The sequence below is a fragment of the Lepisosteus oculatus genome, chromosome 6 (genome assembly GCF_040954835.1).
Source record: "Lepisosteus oculatus isolate fLepOcu1 chromosome 6, fLepOcu1.hap2, whole genome shotgun sequence".
NCBI lineage: Eukaryota > Metazoa > Chordata > Actinopteri > Semionotiformes > Lepisosteidae > Lepisosteus > Lepisosteus oculatus.
The window spans coordinates 53414263-53441104 of NC_090701.1; the positions used below are offsets into that span (position 1 = coordinate 53414263).

Consider the following 26842-nt stretch of genomic DNA (forward strand, 5'->3'; position numbering starts at 1 on the left):
CAATACTCCACTTCACTACATCACAGAGATTTTTTCTTTGTTAAATTTATATAAAATGTTTTAAATTTTAGCAATTTGGACCTTTATTTCTAGTATAACGCATTTTTCAAAGGTATTTTTGAAAAATTCCTCACATTGAGACTCATTCTACCAACATTACAATATAATTCATTAGGTGAATTGGTGTCATTTTAAGCATAAAACACTTACATTATTAATGAGCATGTAATGTTACTTCATTTATAAGTTCTGTAAGTGGAGATATTGCATGTTCAGTTGATTGTTAATGTGATTTTTCTCTCACTATTGCCTTTCTGGAATGACATCCCAACCTCCTAATTTTGTTTTCACTTAACAGAGGAGGCCTCTCAGGTCTTGGTTCCTGGGCTTAAGTCTGGACTTCTGTGTGGAATTTGCATGTTCTCTCAATGGATTATTCAAAAACATGCTGTCTAGGTTAATTGGTGTCTGTTAATATTCCCTGTGTCCTGCATTCGATGGGTGTTCTGTCTGGGGTGTGGTCTGGCCATGGGCCCTAAGCTTCCTTGCTCCAGGTTGCTGTGACTCTTAACAGGGAAGTGCTTTCTAACAATAGATGGATGAATAGGAAAAGAGTATCTCTGGGAAGTCCCATTTGATCATGAATGAGTCAGGGAAAATATTTGACTATGACAGAGGTCTGGGCATGTTATAGTCTAAAAGACAAGAAGAAAGACTAAAAACGACATGAGAAGAAAATGCTGAGGTCAGCAGCTTCCGTGTGGACACAGACACAGAGGGCACCAGATCCTGAGTGAAAACAAACATTTCAGTCTGTGTATATCTACGGCAGTTTAGTAGCTCGCAAATTTGTATGGTAGAAAGCACAGTTGCTTGTCAAAATGGATTTACTCTGCGGTCATCGTGATGGCTATAGTGGTGACTGGAACTTCATTTTCTTTCAACCAACATAACGTGTGTGTTCATATCAAACATCTGACCCCGGGCTTAGCTTAGTTAAAAGGATTTCATTGTTTATCGACCTGGCAACATCATAACATGAAAGGCTTTAAACATACAAGTTATTGATTACTGGGTATAGATCATTTTAGAGGATGTCACAAGGAAAGTAGGAATTTTGCTTCTTTGCTTTAATTTGTTATTTACTTTTGTGTACTTTTGTGTGTAACACTTACACACTTTTCTAATACATCATAGTGAAATATCCTGTATCACACCATGAACATCTCAGCTTGTTTTTCTTCATGCCACAGCTGGTGGTGATCCAAACCAGAGACAGTTGAAGTCATTCAGTCATTCTGAGGTCACAGCAGGTCAGGACTGAGAACTAAATTAAAGAGATGCTCCTCCCTTTTTACAGAATCACCCTCATCCCTGGAATTTATTTAATTGATTCTATTAGAAGGGAATTGTTTTCAGAAAAAATGGTCAGTCCCTGCATCAGAGGAAACCAAAAGTACACTATACAATATACAGAGTAACACAATTATATTATTTTTCAGATGACAATTATTAAAAAAAGTATTCAAGACAAAAAAAAAACAGTTTCACCTGCATTTCTGTAAGTAGGCATTTGTCCGTTCAAGAAAACTCTTTTTTTTTGTTCCTGATTAACTCCATTTTAATGGCCTGCACCTTTTTAATGGTTTGCACCTTTTCATAAAAGCAAAAACATAGGAGGATGTACTTGTGATGTAAGCGTAGGGGTGTACTTCATTTCCTCTAATTTAATTTATTGTGCTGAGCCTAGCTTTCCCCTGGTGTGTGTTCAGATCTTCGATGTCTACTGGCTGCCATGATATTTAGTCCTAAAGATGTGTGTAGAATGGTAGCCTCCAAATACAGGTCTGTTACTTGGCAGGTGTGATCCAGTAGGCGCAAGGCGCCGACAGACACATCTCCCTCGATACCTTGAGAAGGTGTGGTGGCACAAGTGCTTTCAGACCCAAATCTGCATCGACCCATTTTCACCCGGGGTGCCTGAAAGCATTGCAAGGGAAACCGTGAACCACCTCCCACTCATCCATAGTGGTCACATAACATGAACCAAAATGAAGAGGGGCCAGACTCATGCCCGCCATATTGATGACATGAAGGGCAACAGGGGACACAGCCCTGTAGAAACTCACCAGTGCCACAGTCGTCATTAGGACTAATAACCCTGACATGAGGGGTTCGTGTTGTTTTTTGCCATTGCTACTAAGACACTTTGACTTTTTAAATGTATCCAAGAACCCACATCAAGGAGACAATCTGAGCCGCCAAGAAATCATTAGTTTTATCCTCAGGGAATTCACGACTGCCGTCAAAGCAAAGAGCAATCCAATGGCGTTTGAAGAAAAAAATAATGGCAGAACAGACAGATGCATTTCTTAAACCAGACTTGTATGTGTAGGCTTAGCATAGCAACAATACCAGCTCAGGTCTCTAAATTGGCTACCTGATTTTATTCCTGTGATTTATTTAAACAGGCTACAACAGGAACACCCTAGAGCTTGAGGTGAACTTAATAATCCGCTGTTCTTTTCATCGTTCATCATTCTCTGTCCTGAGATAAAATTTAACAAGTAAAGATATGTCTGAGAAACAAAGGATCCATCATTATAGATTTCACATATTCAGTAAAGTGCTAGCATGTACACAATAGATCTGCACACTTTATTACAATGTAGCACACTAAACCAGCATTTAGCAAATCCATTCTTGCTATGAATATTGAAGCAAATGGCATCAACAATTATATGTATCTGGGGCAATTAATATCATGACCTGAAGACCTGGTAACAGAAATAAAAGGGAAGATTAAAATGGAATGAAGGGCCTTGAAAAATGATTCTTTGTGCCTTGAAAGGGAGGGACTTGGATGAATGTGTACTGCTCACATTAACACAGGGATGTGAAACTTAGGCCCTGAATGCCAAAATGATCCAGATACTCCAGATGGCGGGGATGCAGCTCAGGAAGATGTGTGCCTGGAATAACAAGAAGAGATGGGGAAAGGGAAGAGTAAAACGTGAAAGGGATTGGGAACAAGCAGGAGTCTATGACTCCGAAAAATCCGATGGGCTCAGACACAGTGCAAGTGTTGGACCGAGGTAATCCAGAAAAAAAAAAAGTACGCGCAGGTGTCGCACAGACACATAAAACATCCCGAAGGAATCCCTTTAAAAACTTTTGAATCAGCTCAGATTTAGTGGGGCTATTTAAAGTAGCAGTAAATATTATATTGCCCATGAAGCTATGCTCAGCACGGAAAGAGGAGCCACATACTACATGCATCTTAGCAACAGCTTGAAAAAACACACTGCGGATGATATCCTTTCACTGCTTACAAGCCTTAATCCAATTTTAGAACCACACTACAGTACAGTTTTGTAAGGTAGTGTGGGTTTCTTGCTCTGCTCCTAAAGGAGTTTAAAATTTCAGGCTTGAATCTGTGGGGCGTTATGCCTGCCTCCGTGTCTCGCTCCAGGTGGCTGCATTTTAGATCATTTTTAAGATGAAGATAAGCGATCAGCATTTCAGCATTTCGTCACTTACATATGTGGAAACCGTTCAGACAGCAGGGGGATAGTAGAGGTCTGTTGAGCAATCTTTGCATTTTCAAAACAACAGACAATAAACATATTTTGACTGATTTTGTAGTAGCCTTTTATCTGCTCTCTTTCTGGCTCCTGTTCATCAGTGAAATCTGCACTTTTTCATCACTTGCCTGTATATATGAGTATAGAAACATTTGCTTGCTGTTATCATTGCAGGATTACTTAGTATCTGACTGAGGTGCCTCACTATCATTACCTGACTGGAGATTCATAACACAGAGTTTAATATCCTCGTCATTTTCCCTCACTTATCATAACAACAATAATGGCTCCTTGATGACGATACTGTACCAATGCCACTACTAAGAAATAAGAACAGGAGTGTACTGAATACAATGCCATGGTAGAATAAAAAAAAACATCAGATTGGTTCATGTATAATCTCAGTTGGAGAGCTAAAGTTAGACATTCTGTTTTTAGTGGGATGCAGAAACGTCACGTGAAGGATCCCTGAATATCACTCCAAATCAGCCAGCTCACTGATCAGCTACAATGCAAACCCAACTCCTGCTCCTGCAAGGGGATCCTCAGATTGTAATCCTTGAATGATTTTCATGTGGCAGGCCTAGCTGTCTGATCAAAAAAGGGAGAGAGAGAGAGAGGCAGGGTGGGGGCCATTTTCTACCGCTATTAAAAATGAATCCCAGCTGCTGTTAGTTCACTAGTTCAAGTGCTGCATTCTCTGCTGCTCAAAATGCTAAAACTGCCACCTTATACTGCTGGCAATAATGGGTTATGGTTGCCACAGTAACAAGTGTGAATGCCTATTGTCTCAGTGGCACACATTTGCTGTATCTACCTGAAGTAGAGTTCACTTAAAAGGCAGCAGTGTATATTTATAATGGGTGGTCCATAAATTGAACTGAATCAGCTCCAGTATTCTGTGTATGAAAAGCTAGCCAGCAGGTACAATTAATGTGCTGTTGTTATAATAGTAGCAGATATTTCATACAACTACTGACAACACCACGCTTCGGACTAGAGTGATCCTATATCAGAAATCACTGTCTGCTGACTTTCCAATCTCTACACTTCTGTAATAACATTTTAATTTATTATTTTTAAGAATCTCAGCAACAAATACATATGTAAGTATAGAAATAAAAGGGAAACATTTGTTTTGCCCTTTTTGTTCATGTTGTGGAACATAGAGTACATAACCAAGTCTGGCTTAGTTTCCTTTAACCCAGATCAAACACAATAGTATCATCTCCTCCATCTTCGCCACAGAAACTTCATCAGTCTAAAACAACTAACATCGTATGGTTAAGAATACAGTATATCAAGAAAATGTAGGACTATCAATGTTTCCATAATCATTCTGACAGACAGTGCACTTTAAAAGCAAAATAATACTTTGTGATTTTTTTTCTGATTTTCATGTTATTGCACATTAATAAGCTTAACTGATTAAAATATGTATAAATGTTTGGCAAGCTATGGAGACTTTCAAATACAATATCTTTAATGCGTACTGACTTGGTTGAGATGCCTCCCTACTTAACACACTGCTTGCTAATGAGATTGTTTGGAGCTTGGTTTAATTATGCCACGGATTAGTTCCTGGCATAATTATTGATCCAATTATTGAGCTGAATATAAAGTGTTTCAAAAAATGAAAATGTAGTGTGTTGATGGAAATCATAAGCAATACTGAAAGTTGTTTTTGCTACTGTATTTACTTCAAAGGGGGGTGGGTTATTAATTTTGTATTGTTAATATAATTAATTAAAAGTGGGTGGGTAATTGTTTGCATATTAATAAAATTAATTAAAAGGGGTGGGTTTTGAATGTGAACTGTTAATAAATTAAGAGGGGGTGGGTTGTTGTGTATTGTAAATTTAATTAAAATGATTGGGTTATTCTTTAGGTATTATTCATAGAATTATTTAAAAAGATGTGAGTTATTGTTTGTGTATTGTAAGGCCTCTTCACAGAAATAATTGCTCCTTTTTGTGGTGGGAGTTTTGGCATCTGTCTCTTGCCAAGAGACAACGTTCTTATAATAACTGTGGCGCACAGTGCAGCCTGTAAAGTGAGAGCCTTCGTAGGGGTGATTTTTGTCTCCTCTTTTGAAGCACACATTTCCCACTATTGGTTTATCTTCTTTTTCAGACTGTGTCTAGATCTAAGGTGGGGACTGCTGGCCTGCGTTTGCCTAAACATGCCAATGAAGAACCTACTGAAACTTCTGGTTTCGTCACTGTTTCGTGGTCCTATTTTCACTTTGGAGCAGAGGAAGATGCCCACGACAATAGAATTCTAGGGAACAGTCAACATAGATTTAGAAAATGCCTGCCTAACTTTCATGGAAGCCAATCATAATTGGCTGTGAGGTATAGCCAAGGATAATGATTAAATTTTCAGTAGGCATTTGATAATATTCCTCACAAAAATTCATTTACAGAATCCAGGAGGCAGGTATTCAATGAAATGAATGTAGTTAGATTGACAACTGGTGGGTGCTTTAGAGTGCCACAGGACTCTAATAAAACCAGCGCTCTTCCTGATTTATGTCAATAATCTAGGTTCTGTTAAAGTGAGTAAACAAGTCATGTTTGAAAGTGATATTAAAAATATGCTAGAAGCAGTTAATGATATTTAACAAGATTTAGACTGAACTCAGGACTGGGCAGATGACATTTGATGATGTCAAGTGCAGGGTGTTACATACAGGTTTTTATGTGGTCACTAACTTCTGAAGGGTTTCAGAGAGAGATGCGAATAAGAAGCTGTTTACTCTGAAGACGGTAAGCAGCTTAGCTGTCCAGCTGTTAGCTAAGGCCTGAAGAAGTTCTCTAGCGCTCAAATAAGAGCTTAGGGTTTTGTTTGGTGTTTGGTTTGTAGTGTTTTTTATTTTCCCTCACTGCACTGTTAATAAAAGAGCACTTTTTTTTCAGCTGTGCGTCTCTTATTCTGGACCCACCTATTTTAAACATCCTGTTACAACACGCCCAATAGGATGTCTTTGTGTACTACTCTTCATTTTTAAATAAAGGATTCGGTCTTAAATTTCAGACAGTATGTATCTGAGCAGTGAGTGCATTTAGTTTGTCACAGATGAGGAGTGAAACCTCTGATTGTAGTGATACTTGTGGAGTATCACATTTGTGGAGTGTCATTTCTATCAATGGTCTAGATGCTGCTATAGTTAGTAATACAGGTGATGCCATACCAGGAGGATTTGCAAACACTGGAGAGACAAACCGTTGTAGAGAGCAAATAAAACACAAAAAAACTCAAGAGTGGATACAAACCTGGAAGATGATGTTTAGTGTAAATGAGCACAATATTACCTTCTTATAGAAAAAACAAACAAACTACAAATGGAAGATGGGAAACAGAACTCAAAGATGATACCTTCAAAAAAGACTGAGGTCTTTATATTGTTAGTCATTTACCTCTTCAAGCTAATGTGAGGAAGCCATTAAAAAGGGAAAACAAAACATTAGGATATATAGTTAAAACTGTAGAATTCAAATCAAGGGATGTTAGGTTACTGTAGGTCCTCCCACAGTCCAAAACTCTACTAGTAGATTTACTGGCTCTGGGAAGGTTGGCTCTGGTGTAAGTGTGTGTGTGTTTGTGTGTCTGTGGATCTGCCTTGCAATGGATTGGTGTCCCATCCAGGATTTATCCTGCCTTGTGCACACTGCTTTCCAGGATAGGCTCCGGCTCCTCCTGCAACCCTGTACTGAATAAAGCGGTTTAAAAGTGGATGGATGCTTCACCACCGGAATAAGTCCAGAGAAATGTTACCAAATGTATTTTTCTAGGCACAAATGAATGTCTGTCTGACATGCTGCAAGAACTGAATCTTTTTAGTCTAGAAAGATTACAAGAGGACCTGATTCAACTGTTGAAACTCCTCTGTTGCCTGCGCAGTCAACCAAGTTGACCTGTTCAGACCCAAGAGAGAAATATGACCCAGAGCATAAAAATGGAAACTATGTGCAAATGACTGTAAAACCGAGAACACAAGGCACTTTTTTACACAAACAGTGCGGAGACTGGAAATAACTACTTCTCCCACAGCCTGTTGCTATAAAATTATTCCTTATTCCTATAAATGAAATTCAGCACTAACAGGAGGCAGGCTCTTCATTTTCTGTTTTATTTTCTGCACTTATTTTGTACTAGCAAGGGGACAGGTGATCACTAACACAGCTGTCCAGCTTTTTGTCACAATTATAAGGGTCACATTTTGTTCTGTTTATATATTCAACATTTGAGTATTTTTTGGGTTAGATAAAGGTAAATCCGGACTGAGGAAAGTTTATGGTGTGTCCTGCCATGCTGGTACTGACGCGTGAAATGTCTGTGAGGAGTACATCTAAAATCCTTTTTTTCAGATACAGAACAATCACCTGTAGCATGCCTTACATAAACCTAGCTGATATGTTTTTTTTTATCAGAACGTAACACCTCCACTATGTGTGGCAGTGGGTTGCTTGTTTATGCAGGTAATGGATGATGTAATGGAATATTGCATCATAGCTGTGTAGATACATACAGTAGGTGAAAGTACTTTGGACTTCAAAGTGATAGTGCACTGCTTTTCTAGTGACCTGAAAATTGAGGTTGACATGAGATATTAAACTGAAGCAGATGAGTAGTTTTTTGTCTTACCTTGATACATTCATGCTGGACTGACAAATAAAAAGATGAATACAGACATATACAGGAAGCAAAAAAACCCAACCAAAGCACACATGATAACTTTTTTTTTACTGAATTTTATTTGTGGAAATAACAGCTCCAAAAACTTTACAGAAAAAAATGCTTGGGGTTTGGGGTTTAAAATATCGAAACTCATACAGCTGAGTTCATTAACAGCAGTAAACATTTTCAATGTTGTTAATCTTTCTTATTGAAATAAGCAAAACTTTTAAGAAGCTTATTGGCAGCTGGCAGCTGTCCAAAATGTAGTGTATATTACAGTAACCAATTACAAAGTCTCTTTTTAATGTCAAAATACAGCTGTTCACATTTTAGAAAAATACCAACAGATTTTGGATTGTGCTCTGTAAAAATGCTTACAAATAGTATATAATCTATATATAAATTTTACCAACATGCTTAGTTTACTTTTTTTAAAAACATTCCCAATATTGTCTTTTTAGTCATTACAGGTCTTATCAGTTCTTCGTCAAGACAAAAGGGAGAACAAAAAAAAATCAAAACAAAAAAAGTGCCATACACAGTTGCCAGGAAAGGGGTTAAACATCTGGACATGTCCACAAAAATAGCCATCTCTATAACATTTGCAAATATTACAGTTTTAAGAATTTGGCAGATTTCTACATCTGAAGCACAATTATTTAAAAAACATTTAAGTTGCCACTTTTTCATTTGTTGTGTCTGATCTCTTCTTCATTCCACACAGGTCACACATAGGATTCTGAACATACTTCTGCAAAAAACACCTTTGTGTTACTGGTGTGAAATCCGTAGATTTCAGCCTACACAGCCCTGACCTGTTATACAGATCGATCCAGATTATTGACTTCACAAAGCTGTAGCTTTTATAATAATATCTTGTGGATAAACCATGCAAACTAGTAAAATGTTTACAAATCAATTGCACTAAAAAGTAAAATCCCATTACAATAATTAATAATTAAAAGCATTTTTTCAAGTACTTTGCATTGACCAGTACGCGAAACTACAATGCGTGTATACACACAGAAATATATATAAAAACAAACAAGCATATATATTTCTATATGTAATGCAGGTATAAATATAATCTCGTTTTCAAGCACTTTGCTTTGACCTCTACTTGAAATTACAATGCATGTATATATACATAGGAATATATATACACATTCACACATATATATTGCTACAGTATATGTATAATATAGATATAATCTCTTGCTTTGAAGTGATATATTCACATACAGTGTTTCAGAAATTAAAATAAAATTATCATGCTGAGCTGGCAACAAAGAAAACAACAGTGACAATGAAATGGCACATTGTTTTAAAACAAGTTTCCAATGATTACAGTGGCCAGACTTTCCACAGTACAAGATTCAGACAAACACTTCATTCCATTTTGAGGCTTGTATTTTCTGAGGTAAACAGTAGAACTGTTTTGAAAAATAACGGGTAAAGGCATCAACCCTGCCATTTCTCCTACCGTACCCAGCAGCTTCACCTGAATGTATTCAACACAAAGTCCAGTGACATTAATTCAGAAAGGGGTTGTGGATCTCCAATCATGCAAACATGCAAACGAGCACAGCACTAATCTGGTGAGATCTCAGGAACAGGTTGCTCATTAATTTGGCTAACTGTTTGCCAGCATTTGACTATTAAAGGTGTCACAATGAAAGCAGAAATGATAGTCATTTGTCAACAAAATCCCATGCATAATAGTCTATGTTACAATACTATGACATCATATATTAATTAGCATTATTCATTAAATAAATAACACAGTTTTGTTAGGCTTTTAAATTCAATCAAGTATTATTCCTATCTATTACAAGAATATAAACTCAAACAAACAAATCTAATATGTTATCCCTTTTGCTTCTCACATACCAGTTTTAAGTAAGTTTTCACCTTCTAGGTAGTAGGACAAACAGGTGACAATTTCTGCAACCGTTAGCGATGATAAAAAAAAAATCTATAGACCCATTGCTTGCAAAGTAACTTCTTAACAAAAAAAACTTTTGTTGAATTAAGAGGGCTGTTATCGGTGGTTATTACCGTTATGCCAACTAAAAGAAAGAAGGGAAATAACTCTTTGCTGAGCAGCGTCTATTACGTTACACACCAAACAAAAGGCTTCAATTCGTACGAGTCAGAAATAAATAACAATTGGGAAAAAAAACTAACAGTACCATGCACGAGCCTGTAAGAAGTGAATCTCCTAAAACAATGTAGGAGATGTCAGGGAAAGCAGCAGCAGAAGTAGGTAATGGAATAAGACCTGTGAGTGATGCTGCTAAACGCATACGATTTCTTCTAGTGAGGGAAGATTGAACACTGGAAACTGATTCCCCAGCAGCAAAGTCCTCTGAACAAATTCCTCTGGCAGCCGCTTGCACATCTCCTCACTAAAACGTCAGATGGTAAAACAGTAAGGCAGCTGTTAGCTTCCGTCAGCTAAAAGTGCATCTCCGTGCATTTCCAGTTATGTCTCTCTCTGCCAGAACAGATGAAGTAGCCGTGCACTTGAGTGATTAGGCGGGATCAGCAGATTTTTATTTTGTTTTTCCCAACATGGCTGCTTGCTTCAGCTTTCATGGGGACCCAAAAGAGCCACAAATCATCGCCAGGGAGCTCAGCAGCCCCTGCCTCAATGTTCGCGTCTCATCTTTCTCCTGCGTTTCACTCTAAATCCATTCCTCCTTTGCCTGTGTCTGAGTCTGACTGGCGCCATTTTTTTTAAAGGCCGTTGACACGACTGCAGAGAATTAGGGCCTACGCCACTAGTTTTCACGCCTTCACTGAAGGGTCAAAACAGTTAGATGGTTAAGTAAATTATGTTGAATCACATTCAGGCACAGCTTAATATTACAATGAGGGTATTTGGGCTTTTTCTTTTTTTTTTGCAAAACAAAAACAAACAAAAGGTACAAATATGCAGAAAATGTGACTGAGAAGAAAAAACAAGAATGAAAAAGAACATACCCTCTCAATGAACACAAGGACAATGCTTACCTGAGCTATTGTTGCATCAAGTCAGGAAGTGGACGAAAAGAATAGCTAGACCAATGTTCAACAGCATTACAAGGGCGACCAAAATTGAGTTAGGACCCTGCAAAAAACATCAGACAACAGAATGTTAGAAGAAGTGATAATTATGTTCTACAGGACTGTACTTCTGAGAAAATATGTACAGAAAATGACAATATCTTTGCGTTATGGCTTGGAGGAACATTCAATCGTCTACAAACTTCTGAGAATATTCGACATTATAACTCATGTTACTTTTATCACTGAACACAGAGAAGCTCTTGAATTCGATGCTGGCAATATTTTTGGTGATAGACAAAAAATAAAAGTAACGGCATTTACTGTCTTATATATGACAAACAGTTCCTTTGTTAAATTCTGTATTATTTAAGAATGTGAGAAGCAAAGAAAGCTTACAAATGAGGTGAGGCCATTTGACCCATAAAAGTTGATCTCTTTCCTATCTGATTCATCCATTTTCCGGAAGAATCCAAGGTATTGGCTTCAACGCCATGGCTAGGTAGCTTGTTCCACAATTCTTTGAATAAAAATGTGCCTCCTGTGCTAAGTCTTAACTGCGTCTTATTTGTTTGGTAGTTTACGGGATAAGTACTGGAGCTAAATAAAATTTTTTAGCTGTTTCTTAAAAGTGCCCAGAGTTGGCCATAACTCTTTATGTAAAGAAGTGTTCCCTATTCACCACCCTAAATTCCTAGTTTCCTATTATGATCCAGAGTCCTTGTTTCCCTATTGTGTGTGAAATAGTCTCTGGCATTAACCCTGTCTATACCCCTTAGGGTCCTCCTCTCAATCTCCTTTGCTCTAGATTTAATTGAAGAGGCGCCATAACCTGTGTGTTTTTTCCCCCAAGTCCAGAACTCATTATTGCTGATCTTCTTTGAACTCAATACAAAAGAATGTAGTTCAATTAGGAGATTAAAATGAGAGATTAATAAAAAAGAGGCCTGAGAGTTCAGAAACATCTTCACAATTCCTTTAACAGACCTGATAATTGATCATCTTTGGCACTAATCCATAATAACCTGCTTATATTAAGTGCTTTAATGGAAGGAAGCTAGCCTCCTAACAACAGCTGTAGTGGACAGCCTCTTTAATTAGAGAGCTCTTTAATTAAAGAGCTCTGCTAAGAGTAATACACCATTACATCATCAGGATCATTTTAGACTTTGTAATAAAGTACATGTAGTCACCACTTTCTGGAAGTAAGATGCTAATTAGATGTTTTACATGTTACTGATATCAAAACAATGCTGACACCAGGCCAGACGTAAGTAAACAGAAGCTCACATCTTGAAAGAACACCTTTTTAACTGGAAATCTTACTTCACATAGTATTCACAAAATATGAGCTGCATTCATGTGCAGTGCCTGAGCCCTGGGAAATTGATTTTACTGCAATACTTTGAAGCGTTTTATCAAGGATAGCCCAGGTGTGTTACAGCTCATATCTGGGAACTGGCCAGCAGGATCTGTTCCATTATTGCAATTTGCAAGCAGTGTGAGCTTGTAAACTGGTTCCAATACCAAATGGCTCATTCTGGACAGCTGATCCCTGACCTAAAACTCAGGCAGAAGCTTTCCGGGCGCGTTCTTAGATGAAGCAGATAACACAGTTCCTGAACAGAAGACCGGTTGTGATTACCCAGTTGTCCAAATAGTATCTAACACCAAAAGCATATGGGACAACTCTTTAATCCCCAGTCCTGGTCCTGTGTCTGCAAGTTTTACAGCCGCCCTCCAGCACTGGGACTGGGGATTAGACGGTTGCCTGACTCAGTTTAATTCTATTATAATTAAAACCACATATAATTACAATGGCAGACAGTTACAGTACTTTCACTTACAATAGTCACAACTGGAAATTGAAAACTCTAAATTGAATATCTTTAAATTAACTAAGAAAGCACATACAGTATGATTTCACGTAAAGTAGCAGGAATCAATGAAAACAATGAAAATATATCATACAATTTTGCTTTCACACTCGGAAACTTGTTGAATCACTCTGATACTATGGTCAAAACCAGACGGTTTCTGCAGAGATAACCTTATTGGAATTCAAAGCGCAGAAGGCTCTCTATCCCTGTGTAGGTTAGGTGAAAGGCACAGAACTACTCTACCAGTAAGATTCCCCACCATAACTCTTCCAATACAAACATTCCCAAATGTCTAAATTTGTCTAACCAGCTCCTTCTTCTGTTTCTGAGAGAGGTTGGAGTGGATGCCTCACATATCATGAGCTAAAACATCAACAACCATTCTCAAAACAAGAGAAACATGGGAAAGGTTAGAGATGCTACATCATTTCATCACCAGGAGTTAAAGTTTATTGTCTTGTAGGGATCAGCACCTCCCTGTGTGATCAGAGTCAGAGAATTATTAGGCATTAAGATGAAAGTACAGACTGGTTGGATTATTATATGATATATGATATTATTATATTATTATATGATATATGATAATATATACAACTGAAAGATAATTTGAACATGGAAAAGAACACTTAAAAATAAAAAATGCTGGGGGTACATTTAGCACATTACTAGCACATTTCCTCCGCTATGCAAATGCAAAGCTGCAACAGTAGGTATGTAAATGCACAAGCAGATTTTCTCTGGATCTGCAAACCTTCTGGGTTCCTGTTATTAAAAATGATCAAATGCAGTTCAGCTACATTGTGCTGTTGTATTTTGTCATCCACATTCCGTGCGAGATTTTACCCCCTCTTCCATAACTATCAAAGGTCTTCGTACACAATAAAACCTCTTGAGGTGGATCACTTTCAGATATAAGAAAAGAAAGAGGATTAATTAATGTGTGTTCGGATCTGTGCTTAGCACCGACCGAGACTCTGGTAAGAAAAATCCTCCTTCAAAAGCAGACTTACCGATTCGGCCTCTGCGACGTCGCTGGCGGCCTCCATGCTGGCTTTCTTGGTTTCTGCTAGGCTCTTTGGTTTTATAGACTCCTGCCTCTTGGCTTTTGGCTCGGTTTTGCTTTCTTTGGCGGCTGGCTTGGCCTTCGTGGGCTTCGCTGGGGCCGAGCGGCTCTGCTTCGGAGGCGGGGGCATCCTGGCGAGGGTGGACTGGGAGACGGAGGCGTCGGCGTCTTCGGGCTCTTCCGGCGGGATCTTCACCTCCGTCTTCACGTAATATCCATGGTACTGGGAGTGGAGCTGTCCGTTTCCGGAGCTGACTCTGGGATTGTGTGCTGGCTCGGCTTTCTTGGCGGGTTTCGGGGGCGGTGCTTCCTGTCTCATCGAGGTCCGCGACGCCGACTTCCTGATGGCGGTCACTGGGGCGTCGGTCACCGCGGGCGGTTTTTCTTCTTTGCCGGGCTTCCCTCCAGGCCCACTGTTGTGTTGCGGCTGCGGCTGTTTTTTCTTGGTGCCTAGGGGGGAAGGGGGAGGCGTGGGGCCTGGGCTCTCGTGAGGGGTCTCAGGAGGGGTGGTCCCCTTCCGGTAGAAATGGGGACTGTGAGACGGGGATGAATTTTCCTTTAATTTTTCTTCTGGGGCCTCCTTAATCTCCACAGGTTCGTTGAACCTCTGCTTGATATAATCAGGGCCTACAAAGTAAAGAGAGACAGGGGTCTTTAAGTCACGGGGGGAAAGGCCGTTATGATTATGTTTTCCATTAAGGGACAGATATCAGAAATAACATGAGATTCGTACACTGTAATTCACTGTGAAATCCTTAATAAAACACATAGAACGTTTCCGTGCACTACTGAGCCTGCCTTGATCAAAGCAGAAATGAGTATTTCGCTATAGGCCGACACTCTCTCTGTCTCTGCCTGGGATAGGAGTGTAGGACGTGGTTCCTGGAGGGCCTAGTGTCTTGATTTGTTGTTTCCTGTTTGTTAACCAGCTCTTGATTCACCTGCACACAGCTTTCAATTTGATACTTAACCTTGTATGAGGCACTTATCAAAATCTAAATACATGATGTCTTCTTATTTAGTTTTATCAGCTGTCGTAGCTGTTTGTTTAAAGAATTCTAGCAAGTGAAACAATGCTACCCCTTTCTAAAATTAGGTCTAGCTTCTGTTTCCATAGTTATAGTAAAGAAGTAAGACTTGATATGCCAATGATAGAGTCCTGGTTCTCATTTTTGGAAATTGGTTTTACATTGGCAATTTTCCGGTCAGTGAGTACAGCTCCCATCCTTAGTGAAAGTTAAAAAATTCCTGCTAGGGTTCTATTCACAGCAAAATTATTTATGCTAACTGTTTGGCTTATATAAACCTCAGTAACGTTGGGGGAGTGCATATTCTTTCCTTTTTTGTGGGATTCTATGAATCATTTCCTAAAATATGATTTATAAAGGGACAGAACCCAGTGAGTCATTAGTTATAAGATGTTCTAGCCCCTGTGGAACCTCAGCGTTATTCTGTAATAAATCATTTAGGCTATATTTTCCTGAAACTGGACTTATTTCTTTGAAGGATTAATTTGTTGAGACTTTATTTTTGAAGTACTGTACAGTATAACCAGCCTATCTCTTCTGACTGAATCAGTCTGTTCTCACATTTCTTAGTACTTCTATAAGACTACATACAGTACATACCCTGTTCAAGTATTATCCTCCCCAAAAAAACAAAGAAAAAAACATTGTTACGTCAAGTATATTCTGACACACTCAAAACTAATCCTCACACTACTGCCTACAGTCCAATGAGTGAATACAAACTCAGGATGGCAAGAAGTTTGCTTTGAGAGGTTCACAGGAGCGACACCAACAAAATGAAAGCAAAGGAGAGTATGAAATGAAGGGCACTACAAAACACCTGGATTTGTACACAGCAGAGAGAACAGTAAATCCCGTAACTCATTCTAAGTTCATTTATCTCTATAAATAGGAATTCATAGTGTGCTTGTGAACAGCAACACAAAGAAACATATTACAAAGGACAACAGGTAGAGGGTTTTAACCTTCAACGAGCTCAAAATACCAAGTGAACACAATTACGTGCTACAATCCAATGCGCACAGGAGGCTACTGATATTTATTAGTAGTGGTCCGACACGGTTTGGCTTTGTTTAGACACAGATGGTTTTACTGGGGCTGCAGGCGTTTTCAGGGTTGTCCTTGTCTCCAGCCCCAGCACTGCTGCAAGGCCAACAGCCACTGTCTCCTCAGCCCCAGCCTGCTGTTCCTCACCCTGCAGCCCAGCCTCGGGCTCACTCCTCACATGAACCGGCCCGCTCTTCTTCATATGAAATATTCAGATTTGGTTCCCTTACTGTGTACACAATGCCTGCATACTGCATAGCTTTTCTTTGAAAAACAAGTGCCATCATTTTTTTGTGCTAAGCCACCGCGATCACCAGCTTCAGTTCGGATGCCAGAGATTTAAATTGCACACTGTCAAGTGTGATATGAAAAACAAAAACTGAACACTGCTGGTTAAAAGAAGCTATGTAAATGCAAATAATTATTTTTCTTAGGACATACTAAGAGGCTGGTACAGTTCAATTCGGCTGTCCCACTTACAGTTGGAAATTCTGTCGTGATCTTTTCATGTTTATGTGGCCTATATATATTTGGCAGGTTTCAGTAATGAATTTGAATTCAATTTCTAGATCTCCAGGGAGGTCATATAAAAGAATCATAGTCCGCAGTTATTTCTGATGTACTGACGATGGCGACACCTCTCATGGGAACGGAAGTGTGTGTTTTACAGGTCTTTCAATGCAAACCAGCGAAGACCACTTCGGCTATTCCATGAGACAGAAGGTAACAAAAAAAACATTATGGCATTAAGAAGCTAAACCCCCCACCTTGAAGATAAAATAAAGAGAAATGGCTTAAAAAAGCTGGATTTAAAACAATCCTAACATTCTCTCGATAAAAAAAAACAATAAATAGGTTAGCATACAAGACCTAAGATGGAATTAAAGTTTCTGAATAATCCTTTTAGGTCAGTTTTTAGATATTTATATTATGCCAACTGAATAATGATATTTAATATTGGCTAGGGAGTGAAATGTCACCTCACAATAAGCAATTTCAATGAAATGTGATTAAAAACAACAAACATGTTTGACTTCTGTAAATTAAAACATGTCGCCTAAGTTCTCCTCCTCAAGGGGAAAAATGTATTAAAACAAATCAGCTTGCCGGTGGTAAGAGTGTCAAATTCTTTAAAATGTCTTATTGCTTGACTGGGGGAAAGAGGTCAGCTGGAAGAGGAGACGAAGCCTGTGCTGTAACGACCGAACAACTGCTGCACACATCCACTGCAGGCTTCTTAAAACCATCCAGCAGCGTGATCGCTCATGGCCCATTTCAATACAATAAGTGAGATTTATGCTTCTTCCACATGAACATAAAAACTGTCTAAAGTTCACAGTACACTGGTGTAATAATGTGTAATAATCCTTATTATATTTCTCCACAATGACTTGGCTTTGGCAATACCTTCGATATTATGACATTGCAAACCAAACGCCTTTAGGTCCATTTACTTTTAGTGCAGCAAAGCTGAATACTTTCAAAATATCTACCATGGAAAAAAACGTTGTTCAAAGTGTACACTGTCATTATTGTGTCGCTGTGATCTAGTAACAGATATAGAGAAGAATCCAGCTTTACTTCACTCTGTACTAGGAATAATGCTGCACATTATGAAAGGAAACATGTTTTTAAAAGGTGAATGTTAGTGGGCCGGTGTGTGAACAAACATTTGTAGCTCAATGTTAAAAGAGAACAATGGGAACTCTGAGATACTGTAATTATCTCCACAGTACCACCCTTTAACGTCTAGGTTAAAAAAAATATACCATGAATAAAATACTTAATTCCCTAAAAAGCACAAAAGGTTAAGATATTCCCCCTAATCAACCTTCTGTCACACAACTGAGGAACAAACAGGAAGATGGTTCAATGACATTTTTCCATGTGGGATTATGGATTATACATATGCAGAAGAGAATACAGAGAAGATGTGCTTCAGCACCAAGACACATTACTACCCTATTCGAGGAGGATCTAAATGAATGAGTCTGTGGTCTTGAGGAATTAGGTTACGGCACTTAACTTGTCATACAAATGTGAGACGTTCAAATGAGAATCTGAAGTCAAGATGAAGCTTGACTTTCAGTTTAAAAAAATGAGGTCAAATAATATAAAAACACAAGTCCCCAGGCATCCACTTACAACATTACTTCAGAAGTAAATACACACACAGCAACAACAGACAAACAGCATAATCTAAAAAAATTCACAACAGCTCGATCTGCTGTTGAGACAATTTTAATTGTTCATAGATTTAACCCAGCATTGCATTACTCATGTTTAGTGTACAACATAAAAAATATTTTTATATGCTGCAAATACGTCATACAACTAAAAATGTTGTTTCATTAGCAGAAAATACCTCCCTTAGAAATCAGAAGGTTTCTCATTTTTTTCTGTGGCATTTCTTTTGTTTAACAATTAAATACATGTAAAATGCAGCCACGTTTTATATATATTAAAAAAATTAATTAATTAATAATCCTTTTATGGACACTCCACTCAAAGCGCTTTACAGGTAATGGGGATCCCCTCCACCACCACAAGTGTGTAGCCCCGCCTGTATGATGCGATGGCAGCCATAGTGTGCTCAGTACACTCACCACACACCAGTTCTCAGTGGGGAGGAGAACAGAGTGATGAAGCCAGTTCATAGAGGGGGATTATTAGGAGGCCATGATTGGTATAGGCCAATGGGAAATTTGGCCATGATAAATTCGAGTCACATTTTACTGTAATGATACCAAAGACATTTTTAAGTGTCTAATAACTGTATAACTGTTACACAACAAAACTGGACAACAAAGTAAAACAAAGAAATACTAAACAATCTCAATTTATTGTCATTGTATACCACTGGGCCAAAGCTAATGCTACTGTGCATGAGATGAAACAGATTTCTAGGAGGCTGCGTCACATGTACTCCCATATGATTGAAACTATACAACTTCAGATATTTAGATAAGACTCCGGACTAACAAGAACTGCTTTTTTTAGATAAGTGGGGTCAGAACGGAGCATTTAGTTTCTAAAATAGAGTATCTGCCACCTGCAAATATAAGTGAGGAAAATACATCTGTTTCTTTTTTATTGCTTTATATTGTTAACAATATTCCAGCAGTTTGCTAAAAACGTGATATGTCTGGCTAAGAAATGGCGCAATAAGGTTTACTGTTATCACAAAAAAGAATAAATAGCCTTAGCACTGTTTCAGATTATAAAAAAGTAAACACTACTTTACACTTGTCAGAGCGTATTACCACAGTCATAGGGACAGAAGACTTTAAGACGATGCAAGATCAACTTATGAACAAAAGATTCAACCTGAGTGTGCTGCAGTATTTATGCATGTGCATTAACAGACCTGTTGTAGTTCTGTAGAGAGTGTCAGCTCTGTGGACAGAGTGGCAAGAGCTTAGCTTCTATCTTTCCCTGAGCGCCAGCAGGCCGCTACATATTTACAAGTGCACAGATATGGCAGTCTAGACCTCTGAGAGGTAATGACCAGGTTCCCAGATTCAGAAAGGGGAAACTCCTATCAGGTCGTATGAAAATGAAGCTGAATCACTTCATTCATGTTAAATCTGTAGTCGTCGAGGGCCAGAGCGCTGGAGGTTTCACAGGTAGTTTTTAATTAGCAACGGAATAAGAAGTTGTGATTTGCCTTTTTATACAAAATAGTTATTGGAATTAAGATCAGAACACTACTAAAGCCTGCAACCCCAATCCTGGATTTAAAGTGCAGGAATTAGCACTGTCACAGACTCAGTGATTATGGTCACTCTTGGTCTTTTGTTCTATGTTATTTTGGCTGCATTGGCATCGCAATTCTGTACAGCAGCAGAAAACGTTAAAGGCGAGAACCATGATTAATAATAATAATTGCTTACAATTATATAGCACTTTTCTGGACACTCCACTCACTAAGTGCTTTACAGGTAATGGGGACTCCCCTCCAGTACCACCAATGTGCAGCCCCACCTGGATGATAGATAGATAATACTTTATTAATCCCGTAGGGAAATTGATGGACCAGTATGCTGCACCAGTATGCTCCCCATACACCAGCAATCAGTGGGGAGGAGAACAGAGTGATTGAGCCAGTTCATAGATGGGGATTGTTAGGAGGCCGTGATTGGTATAGGCCAATGGGAAATTTGGCCATGATAAATTCGAGTCACATTTTACTGTAATGATACCAAAGACATTTTTAAGTGTCTAATAACTGTATAATTGTTACACAACAAAACTGGACAACAAGGTAAAACCTTTAAAAAGTAAAGGCCAATGGGTTCTAGATCTAGTATGATCTACAACCATAAAAGATCAGTAACCGAGGATGCATGGGTGATTTTTAGTAATATATTTTACAGCACCTATTTGGTACAAATATTCAAATATACATTATTACTGACACATGATTTTTCCATTTCCATCCAGGATATGTTTTTTTCAGTTAAGTCAACCCATTTCACTCTCAGAACGGGCAGATGGTTCTTACGTCCAATCATGTGGAAACCTTTTGTTAATGAGCTGTCGTTAGTACCCGGTTTAAGGAGCACCACACCATCATTCCCTTCTAAAGCATAAGAGCGCTTTAAAGAAAAACCTGGTCATTTCTTCAGTAGTTTTATCTTGGTCGACTCATCTTTATTTTCTGAAGAAAACATCTCTCACGGTGCAAATACAAAGCTCATGTTCCAGCCAGCTGTATTAGCAAGTGCAGGGCTCACAGATTAAACTCTGCAGTTGTTTTGTAAAGCAGTCTCTTTCTGGGGTAAAGAGGGGTAAAGGTTGTCTGTTCATTGAATGCAAAACTTTTTAAGAAAAGGACCATTAGTTGATTTATTAGCTAGGGACATAGTTCACACTTGTACAACCTTCAGAAAAAAAGAAGATAGCTTTTTCGGATTTAATATAGTTTTTCTATATATGTTTTCTTCCCTACAATTTAATATCCTCAAAACTAGATCACGAGAAAGCTGCAAACATCTTCCAGCATCGACAAGGAGTCTAGATGCAGTAGTACCAGATCCCAATGTACCAATGCAGTGATAAAAAGGAATTCTTATTCAGATGAAAAACACGGTAGCTGACACGTGCCAGAATTACGAACATTATCACCACAACTCCGTCCCGGGGCCTACCTACTCAGGCTCAGCTGAAAGGAAATAGACTATTTTTAATGTCTTGAAAGGGTTAGCACTAATCAGGATAGTGCTTATTTTAGACGAAGGCAACTGCAATTTCCCGTGCAAAGTTTTGACTCAACTGTAAGCCGATAACTCTAAGCGCTTGTCAACAAGGAGGTACATTTTAAGGTCCCAAGTTTCTTTGATTCGTGGTCTTCTGTGTACGGGTAAATGAAGGAATGAACAGCTGCTTTGAGGCTCTCTGAGCTGAGAGCGAAGTTATATTTGTTGACTGCCCTACCCCATCCCCCCTCGCTCCAGAGCACATACACTTTGCTTCAAGCTCAGTGGGATTTCAGCTATGTCTCCATTGGCCATCACTAAGGACATATACACTCCAAATTTAGCTTGATTAACGTCATTTAATAAACCTCTGCCAAGGCAGCATTTCTAAATACCCTTTGCAAACAAATTCACATGTACAGTATAGAGGTCACCATTTAAAATGTTACAGTATGCAACTTCCATAATTTCCATAGCCATAGCAAAAGGCACAGGCAGTACAGATGAATACCTAAATTGTGATTTTTATTTAGAGAAGGGGCACGTCAGGAGGGTTCAAGACATTTCTTGAAGAGAGGCAGAAGAAAACAACTTGTACCACACACATCTAAGACATTTTTTACCAATAAACAAGATCATAACTTTTGGGGACATTTAGTATCATCACCAAAAAAAAAAAACTTCTGGTGGTTGTGTTTATTTTTCCATTTGAACAACTGATTTTAACTGTTTATTAAAATGGAAGGGGAATGTTTTATTTTCAGATGTTAGTTGTTTGTATTATGTCCTACAATTCTGAAGTCTGTTTTTGTTAATTTTTTTTATACAGAACAGAAGCAGGCAGGTTAAAGTCAACTTTAAGTTTAAATGCTACATTAAAGTGGGGAAGGCTGATTCTGTAAACAGGAGTACTGCTATGGAACCTATTAACATTTTTTTTTCACATAACATTCCCTTAAATGGGTAGACCCAGCTAGTAGGAGGTAAAGCTGGGTGTACAGTAGTCTTAAAGTACACCAAGAGTTTACCATCAATTTCCATCACAATGGGTCAATCATTTAAACCATTCTGACAGATTCCAGGGAGGAAGGTGGGGACAGGGGAATCGTTTTAGTTTGAGATTAAGCATTTTACACTGAGAGCGCTGCATTTTTTTGGTGCATCTATTAACATGTGGTAGCTTGATCAAAATATTAATTGTGATTCATTTTTACATCAATTCTGAGAGTTAATTTATTGTCATAGATGTAAAAAAACATTTGCGGAAAAAATACCTTTAAACTAATGCTGGGTTCTAAACAGACTTGCACCTTTTCCATATTATCCTGTGGAAAATCACTCACCTTTGATTTTCATGTCATTTTGAAGTCCTTGTTGCTGTTAAATTTAAGCCCAGTCTGCTCATTAAGCTGTCAGTCTGGCAGGTGGGGATGGAGTTTATCTATTTAAAGTGATGGCATTTCAGTCAATACCTATTTCTCTCTGTCTTAAATGATTTTAATTCTGAAACTACTTTCCTTCATTAAAGCTAATGCAGAGAAAGATGTGTCTTTGAGTGAGATATTAGTCAAAAAGGGAGAGGATTTAAATAAAACAGACCCTCAGTTTCTTAACATTGTATTTTTGATTTGTATGTTGTCTCATAAAAGTATTTTTTTGAGTCCACGTCAAAAGTTAACAATTTCAAGAAAACAGACTTTGAAGGAAGGAAACTTAAGCCAAGCAGAATAGGACAGGGAAGAAAGAACTTTCATCATGAAATGACTGGATGAGATTCTCTTCCGAACTACCAAGCAGGCTAGATGTGCTGAATGAACTCCTGCTGGCTATAACCTTTCTCGTGTTTTTACAGAAGGATGAATCTATTGCGCATGTGCTGTTAGTTTCAAGCAGGTAAAAAATACATTGATTGTCACATATTAAACAGTTTAGTGTTAAGTATGACTATTTAAAGACCCCTTGGCACCGCTTGTAAGAGCAGGGGTGTTAAACCAAGCATCCTGGTTAAATTCCCTTCTGGACGTGTAACGTTGGCCAATGTAAAGATCCCTTTGAACTGGCCTGGTGAAGCAGTTTCACTCTCCTCCACCTGATATGCTGTGTGATGTGACTGTTGGTGCAGAATGGCTGCTGTCTGCCAGCCGAGGGGAGCTGCGCTTTCAGAAGCAGATGAAATGGATCCTTTCCTACCGTGTATGTAAGGCTCAGCTCTTTTAAACAACCTGTATAGCAGAAATGTTTGATAATACAACTTTTCACTTAGTCATGGTGAACACCGAATAACATTAAAAGTATATTTGGTCACCTGCTAAAATTTCAATGCAATCACAAATGCTCATTTCCCCCTTTCCTGTTGTTTCCCATTTGAAAAAACATGAAGAAATTGTTTGATAGCATATACCTATTCAGAAGCATTTTCCTACTTTTTTCCTCTGTGTTGGACTACGTTGTTAATTGCATTGTGCATCACTGACTCTCTTAGAATCTCTTTTTGTACAGCCGATACCAACATACAAAAGTAAAAAAAGGGGGCCTTTCTAAATATATAATGCTCTCTGGGTTTATTTATACCACTGCTGAAATAAGAACAACAAAGATCAATTAATGAAACAATTTATAGATATGATAATGGTTTCTTGCCTAATTAATAAAAAAATATACAGGAATCTGAAGAGCATTTCTAGGACTATTTTCACATTGCTGAGTGTCTTTTAGGTACAGAACCTGTGCTTAAACACACAAACTCATCTAGTAGTTCTAGCCTATTCACTTCCTCTGTATTAAGTGGTGAGGAGATATGCTGTTTGCTAAATTGCTGGAAGGAAAACCTGAACTCAGTGGAGCCAGCAGGCATTACCCTCTAATTTCCACAACACAATCAACAAGCAGGATCTCTCCTCTGCTGTGCTCCTGGCTCCTGCTCATACAGACGTACCTGCTTAAATGGGTTCTAGTGACAACCTATTACTCACATGCGATTTTACTTGTTAACACGACATGTTTTGGCAAACAGCTGTGAGCTTTAACATTTACTGGAGTTAGAGACGCAAAAATCTGCCTTCCCTTGCAAACTATCACACTCAAGAGAATTGCTGAGAATCTTATCAGAGACACAAATAGCATTATGCACTGAACAACACATCCGGCTGTGCTTAAAACTGTGTCCATCATTCTTCAAAGGAACAGTACAGATATGTGACACTGTTATCATTCAACTGACAGATCAGAGAATGCAAGTGGATTGGTAATAACCATTCCTGCATGATATTATATTTAATCCTCCTTTATGTATTTTCTAAGAATATTTGACAAAGAGAGCACAGAATGGTGTTAATTCCGAACATTTGCATTTTTGGATTTTAAACGTAATGACCTACACTAAAAAACAACCTATTATAAAGCACAATGGAAGAAAAATGAAAAGGGTAAGATGATGACCACAAAGCATTTGGAAAACAAAGACATCTTTTATGTCATGCCTCATTACATCTGTGGTCCTTGGCCTCTTTGTGCTCTGCTATTCACTTTTTTACACAGTGAAGCATCCAGACTTGCAATCTTTTTTTTCCATTCCACCTATTTTCTACTCCTTGAGGTGTTTTATGCCACTTGCATCAAAGTGTGAATCTCCACACACTGAATACCAAGAACATTTCACTCCATGTTGCAATAAACAAGAAGGCTAAACCTTTTTTTATATGCAAAGTATGTACTTAAAATAACTACACATAATACAGTCAAAGGAACCTGGATCTATTTAAAATAAGCATTTAGAAGTCTGCACAGTGTATGTATGTAACCTCACAATTAAAGCTCTGGATGATGTTTTGTTTTAATTATGTAACCAATCAATGCTTAAAAGGAGCATCATCTAAGTGATTTTACAAAGCATAAAAGGAAGAAACAAATGCCGAAATATTGCACCTGCTTTTACTTTGTATTCGGGTATTGTAGTGTTCTAACAACAACATATATTAAGCCATTAAACTTTTTAAAGTCCTGCAGAACTAACTTTAATGTTCTGTAGAGTTAGTTACATTGGTTAATTGCTGTCTGATTGTGTCGCTTCCAGAGGCTGACAGTGTACGGATTATATTGGCTGCATTTATTTCATTCAGAACAAGGAAATGGCTTTTTGAAACTTTTTTCATCCCATCTGTTCCTGGCAGCTCTTTTCCTCTACAAATACCTCATTGTGAAAAGTGACATACTTTTCACTGGCAACAGGCTAACATTACAGTTTTGTGGAATATCTATTTCAGGGCTATTCACCCCTAACAAAACCTTCCTATGGTTGAATAATATAACATTGTCTTCTATAGCTGCATTATGGAAATGCTGGCTTTACTTGATCTGAAAATCAGTTTAATAAATAACAGCTTTTAAAGGATTATGTCTTTGTTTTGTTTTTGCATTTGTAATTATGACTTCACTTTCAGCACAAATACAATTTATACTTTAAATAGATGTTCACTAGATATTTCAATTCAGGCTTTGTTTGAACTCAGGAGAATTTCTGGCAAACGGATATTGTACCCCTAAGTGATAGCCTTCAGCTGGAAACAACAGTGTTCTGCTTTCTGTCCAAGTCATAGCAAATGAATGGGTCTGTAGATAAATGAAGGACAAGTGACTATTTCTTCACAAATAATGGCAACATCTTCCAGCTTCAGCTTTCTTTTCAAAAAAAGTTCAGCATGCCTGGCACTTCGCTGACAATAAATCTTTCTCAGCTTTGAAAAACAGAAGATTTTATAGAAGAAATAAGGAAGAAATGCTTGTCTACACGATCCTGCTCTGATAAAACAAATTGATCAGATTTTAAAAAGGGGGAAGGCAATGTGCTACGAGCTTAAACATGTATATATAATGTTGTTGACCAGCAGACTGGCTGTGCAGTATTTGCAATTTTAATTCTCTGTGAATTGTGCATATGATGAAAATAAATTCTACGGTATCTTATCTATAGGTTAAACTATTGTTTATTTTATACATACAGTGCCTTGTAAAAGTATTCAGACTCTTCTTGTAGGATTCAAAATTGAGGCATGCACATCTTTTTTAAACTTGCTGTTCTATTCAAGTTTACGAATGCTTGAACTGCAGACTTCCAGGGGGAAGATCAGTATGACGACTATGCCAGCAAAAACTAAAGAGAAAAAAACGGAGATGTTGATTTCGGAATGAGGTATTCAGGCATAGCTTGGGGATTGGTTATAGGCAAGTTTTCAAGCCTTTCAATAGATTCTCAATAAGATTTCGACTGGGTCACTCAAGGACATTCCAGTTCTTATTCTCAAGTCACTCCAGTGTA

At 38.2% G+C, this 26842-nt stretch overlaps 1 protein-coding gene across 3 annotated transcripts in view; it reads right to left on the minus strand.

Annotated features, from left to right (window-relative positions):
* Positions 1 to 8318: 8318 nt before the first annotated feature.
* Positions 8319 to 26842, minus strand: part of jph1a (junctophilin 1a) — a 59926-nt gene continuing 41402 nt past the window's right edge. The window contains exons 4-6 of one of the 3 annotated variants that reach the window (XM_015353729.2): positions 14203 to 14882; positions 11280 to 11376; positions 8319 to 9015 (exon numbers count right to left, since the gene is read on the minus strand). In XM_015353729.2, the coding sequence (XP_015209215.2) occupies positions 11296 to 11376; positions 14203 to 14882 (761 nt within the window). In that variant the 3' untranslated portion in view covers positions 8319 to 9015; positions 11280 to 11295. Of the gene's footprint in view, positions 11066 to 11279; positions 11377 to 14202; positions 14883 to 26842 lie in introns of all 3 variants that reach the window. The other 2 variants (XM_015353730.2, XM_006633886.3) reach the window with 2 other exon arrangements.